General features: G+C 26.0%; 1 protein-coding gene across 1 annotated transcript; it reads left to right on the plus strand.

Annotated features, from left to right (window-relative positions):
- The first annotated feature begins 5348 nt into the window (after nt 1-5348).
- Nucleotides 5349-5706, plus strand: LOC130933056 (uncharacterized). The gene has a single exon (XM_057862557.1). It carries the CDS (start codon nt 5525-5527, stop codon nt 5669-5671), a length of 147 nt encoding a protein of 48 aa, XP_057718540.1. The 5' UTR covers nt 5349-5524; the 3' UTR covers nt 5672-5706.
- Nucleotides 5707-6000: the final 294 nt, after the last annotated feature.

The following is a 6000-nucleotide window of genomic DNA, read 5'->3' on the forward strand; positions in this document are numbered from 1 at the left end:
TGTTTGCGTGAATTTAAAATACTTGGTTAAGGTTATGATTTGGATATAGAGATTTATTCTTTAATATAATATGAAGTTGCAAATATTTTCTAAACTATTACAAGTGTGGTTGAATAAGTTTCTCTCTTGTTATATCCAGAAATTGGATAGAATGTTGAGTGATTCTCTATGATTCAATTTCTAAACTATGATATTAATAAATTAAGTTGAACGAATCCCTTTTTATTACATCAATAAATTAAATAAAAAATAAAATAATTTTTATATTCAATTTTAATATATTTTTTTATTTTTTATTTTAATTTCAATTTATTTTTTCATTTCAGGTTAATCCATGTATTTTTGTTCATCCTTAATATCATGTAAAAACATAATAGTACACAAATAAAAAACACATAATAGTATCAGATTTACCCGCCCTTAAATTCATAGTTATAAAAATCAAATCGGACCGAAAAACCGGTAAATCGAACCTTATATCGATCCAGTTTGGTACATTGACCGCTTAAGGAAATGAACCGATCAAAATCGGTACGAACCGGCTCAAACCGACACGAATCAGAACCGAACTGGTGCAGTCAACGGTCAACCTGCATGCCGATGACGTCACGCTGTCTTCTGAATTGAAGATCAAATTGACAACCACGGCATTAAATCGTTTCTTTAGTATTGCTAATGCTTTTTATAATATATATTTTAATTTTTTATAACTAATACATATATATATATATATATATGAAAATACTTAACTCAATATTTTTTAAATTAATTATTTTTTAATTGAAGTACAAATTAATTAATTTTAAAATAAAAAATAATAATGAATATAAAAATAAAAAAAATTATTTATCCTGAGAAAAAAATAATTTATATAATTATTTAATTATATAAAAATAATTAGATCTTGAAATTATTCTTTGGATATAATTCATAGATTGTTATTTTTATTGTGTCTAATTAAGATACTATATAGTAGTATAAATTAATTATATGTCTATTTTTGTATTAGTTATTTATAAAATTCGACTTAATTGTTCTTAAAATGTTAGTAAAAATATGTATTTTTCAAAATTTAATTTTAGGTTTTTGACAATTTTTATTTTTTATTTGCATAGTACCGAGTCAACCAGTTCAACCAGTGACCCACCGGTTAAACCAATGACCCAGTAACTCAGTAATTTGACCGATTTAATTACCGGTTCGGTTCTGACAACTATGCTTAAATTAATAAATTGTTAATTTGACAAATTCAAATCCAATTACATTCAATTTATTTCATTATAATAAAAATAAAAATTAATTTTGATCGAAGAAATGGATAACTGAACCTGAAGGATTTAAAAAAAATAAAAACCCATATTTATAGTGAAAAGTGTGTTAAAATTAAAAATATATTTAAAATATTAACTTTTTAATTCCATTGAAATGGATATAATTCAAACTATCGAATTATAATTTTTGACATTTATATTTAAATTTTAAAGTAGTATGTAAACCTAAATTATAATGGGCTCATGCTAATTTTGTTAAATAATTAATGATGAGATTAATTTAAGAATTTTTAAAATAATTAAATTTAACTTCAATTACGAGTTTATGTTTACTAACTACTAAGTACTAACCATTAAAATTTTTTTACCCACACGTTTGTGTGTGTCAGTAGATATTATGTTTTTATTTATTTAAAAAAATTCTTTGGTAAATGTGAATTTTTCTCTTATCAATCAAATATCCATTATTGAATATTGGGTTATTTGGATTGATTTTTTTATTTTTTAATAATATATTATTGTTTTAAAATATATAAAACTTTTGAATTTATTATCTATGTCCAACATTTTAAGCTAAATTTGTTAGCATGGGTATTAACACAAAATTTCAAACAATAAAATCAGTTAAGTAAAATGAGTCTAATTAATTAATTAATTAATTAATTATATTTATTTGATTAAACTGAAGTTTTAATCATATTATCTTATCGTTGAAATATCACGTAGTTATGTTGACACTATACACCAGTACTAGCAACATTATTTATGAAATTTTTCTTTTAAAAATGAAAAGATAAGTTATGAAAATATTTCTAAAAAATAGGACAAGTTACTTAAATAAATTGTTTAAAAATTAAGTTTATTATATTATATTTTTTTAATACATTAAATAAAATTATAATTTTTTTATATTATAAAAATTGTTATAAGACATAGTGGTGCTGAAATTACGATATCTCATAAAATTTATTGGGCTAAGTCAAGATAGTAAGGAACTCAATAATACTGTTCAAATTTAATGAGAGACTTAAATTATTATCAATTTCCAAATTTTTAGGTATTTATTTTATTTTGTTTTGGTGTTAAAATTTGTTAAAAGATTTAATTTACTTCTGATTTGCTTAGTAGTTTTTTAGAAATTTTAAATTTAAATCAAATATGATCTAATAAGATTACATCTGATTTAAATTAGTTATTATATTTTTTAGAATTTTAAAATTTAAATCAAATTTGATCTAATCCAAAAAGATCATATATGATTTAAATTAGTTATCTTATCTTTAGGAGATTTAAATTAAGTTATTTTATCTTATCTTTTAGTTAGTTTATTAGAGGTCTATTTAAACACATTTGGTGAGACAATTTACACAATTTTTTATGAATAAAACTTCCTTAGCGCTTTATGCACGTTTTTTAGTGTGATTAAGTGAGTGATTTGCTTCACTTGTTGCATGGAGAAGATTGAAGGATCCAACACTAAGGTGATCTGCATGGTGGTTTTTTTCAATTTTCGTTGTTCTGAATCTAGGTTGTCAAGGACAAATTCTTTGAAGGTATAGTACGAAATTCCTTCCGGTGACCTAGGTTGCTAATAACAGATTTCTTAAAGGTCTAGCATGAAAAACCATTATCTATCTTTTATGTTTTTGTTGTGTCTTTCTGTTGCGTCTTTTTGTATCCATCTTTTTCTTATCTATTTATCATTTGTTCTAATTTTTTCTTATCATAGAAATTATAACAAAGGATAAAGGGATAAGAAAAAGATAGACACAAAAAGACGCATAAGGAAAGACACAGCAGAAGAAACCTGTTCTTAGCAGCCTAGGTCACCAGAAGGAATTCTCTATTAGACCTTTAAAAAATCTGTCTTTAACAACTTAGATCAGAGAAAAAATCACCACGTAGATTACCTCAGTGTTGGATCCTTCAATCTTCTTTATGCAACAAGCGAAACAAATATGTGAACCTGACACCCTAAAAATAGGTACATTTAACATGCCATATAGATTCTGGTAAAGAGGATTTTGAAAAGTTGAATAGAGAGGCACAGGTAATCCTTGTGTCACCATGGGAGGACATACCCCGATGGCAAGCCATAAGACGGTCACCCCCACAGTATTTATGTGAGTTGCATTTAACTCTAGATGGACATGACCAACGCCATCATGCATCATTAACGACAAGGTAGACTCTACTTTTGAAATCACAAGAGAATTTATGAACTCATTTTCTCTAGTCTCATCACTGGAAGTAGAAGAAGATCCTGCAGATGTATTTGACATGTCAACTGACGTTGATTTTTTAGTCTCTGAAAACACGATCTTAACACTACATAACCACATGCGAATTCAAAACTCGTGATTTTTTTTTTGACAAACTACAATCTATTGACAGTGTTCCACCAAACGTGCCAATTTGTTTTATTCAAAATTTGTTAATGTTTAAAAGAAAATGTGGGTATCTCAATGTCGCAATTGTATTGTCAATAAAAATTAAAAGGAATGAAATTAGCAGATAAACAAAAAAATGCAAGGTATCAAAGGCAAAGCAAATTGCAGAAATTAAAACAAACAATAAATTAAAGAAATGATGAAGAAGAAAACATAAACGTAATAGAGAGGAACACATAAAAGTAGAAAAATTTTATTAATAAAAAATGAAAAATAGCAAGTTACAAGTGTTTGGGTTTAGAGGAATTACTTAAGATTTTCAATTTTTACCCTGTAATGCCAAGGGATTGAGAACATCTTGAATTTCTAAGTATTTTTTAAAAGAACTGAACTGATTATTGTGTTTGTCCAAACCTCTATTTACAGACTAATCTAATGTCAACTGACAGTTATTCCTATTATTAAATAATAACCTTCTACACCCTACTTTAACACTCTATGTGATTTGTGAATAACTACTCCCGCATAGCACGTCCCATAATTCAGGCATAATTTAAATTTTGAATAAAAAGCTGCTCCTTTGTTAGTGAATTAGAAGTTTTTCCTAATATACTGAATCTAACTTCCTAAGTTAATAATAATATTATCTTATGTTTATTTACTTAAAACAACTATTATTTTAAGTGATAAATAATTTTTTGCCTAACAATAGTACAACAAATTCTAGACCCAAAAAAAGGATAAAAGAGTTCTGATAGGAGTAGAAAAAATAAAAAATAACAACAAAACATACACGACATACATTTTATATTTGTTTTCTATTTTCATCCACCATATCATATATAATAAAATACCAAACATTAACTATACAATAATATTTTTAGCATTGCTATCAAAATTATTATAAATTAAAATTATATTAGAGAATATTTATTATCATCATTATTTAAATATCTATTTTTTTATGTAAAAAAAATTATATTTTCTAAGTTATTTATCTATATAAATAATACCTCTATGTATAAACCGCTACTGTATGCCACAATTTATGCAAAACAGTACTCCTTCCGAAACTGCTATACCCACTCCCAGTTTCTAATTAGCACAATTTCTTCAAAAATCTCTAGTCTTCAATTGGAAATCATTACAATCGATAAATTTCTATAGATATAAAAAAAATTATAATTTCATCTACTGTATTAAAAAATTATAATTTGATAAATTTAGTTTTTAGACAATTTATATACGTAATTTGTCTTAAAAAATATAAACGACAAAGAGACTTTTGAAAATTAAAAAATATGATTAAAATAATCATATATGTGATATAAAAAAAATCCTTAAAAATTAAATTTTGATATAATTTTTTATAAATATAATTAAAAATTTAAAATTATTATCAAATTTTGTTCAATATTTTTGCATACACTTTTTGAACACTTATATAAATATTTCTATAAAAATTCAGATTAAACACATAAATTATTATTCAAATATAAAAATAATTTATCACTTTTAAAAAAGTTGTTTTTTTTAGCCATCATTGTCCCAGCTTTTAAATCTATGAAATTTTCAGTATTATTTTAATAATAAAATTATAAAACAACCATCTTTCTTTCTTTTTTATTTTTGTATTTTTGTATTTTTTATTTTTTTGTTGTTGTTAATAGCAATAGGGTAGTTGAAGTAATAATAATGGATAAAAAGAGTTGAAAATCCACGCACCAAACCCAGAAGAATCAGAAGACACTTCTTTCAATCAGACCCCGTTATCCTTCTCGGAAATTCTCCTCTTGAATGGGTTATCTTCCAGAACCCCTTCCTTGAAGAGAAGCCATAGCAAAGAGAGAACCTCGAAGAACCATGGCAATGGCAGTGGAAGTGGCCATGTGGATTGCGAAGATGGTGTGGATAGCTCTAAGCGGCTGGATTTCTTCGTGTTTGACTGTTGCTGATGAGGTTGCTTCATCTCTTCGCTCTGGTGATATTGGTCCCTTCCATGTCGGTTGATCCAAGTTGCAGTCTTTCCAGAAAGCATTTTTAAGGTAAACGTTGTCATCAACACCCTTTTGTTTTTTCTCTGATGTTGAGCATTGGGTGTGCATCAAGTTTTGTAATTTACAGCTACCCTTGAAACTAGAGTTGTTTTCGTTTATTGGGTTTCCTCAAATTGAGGACTTAGTTATGGATTTTGCTTGCTAGCAAGAAGCAAATTAAGGGATTATTGGGGGAAATTCGAACACAGGGAATTAGTTCTCAGTGGTTTATATTATTAGCTAATACATAGATCTATGCTGCCAATCAAATTGGAAGGTTAGGTTTATCTAATCATCCCATAA

The sequence above is a fragment of the Arachis stenosperma genome, chromosome 6 (genome assembly GCF_014773155.1).
Source record: "Arachis stenosperma cultivar V10309 chromosome 6, arast.V10309.gnm1.PFL2, whole genome shotgun sequence".
In the NCBI taxonomy this organism is placed as follows: Eukaryota; Viridiplantae; Streptophyta; class Magnoliopsida; order Fabales; family Fabaceae; genus Arachis; species Arachis stenosperma.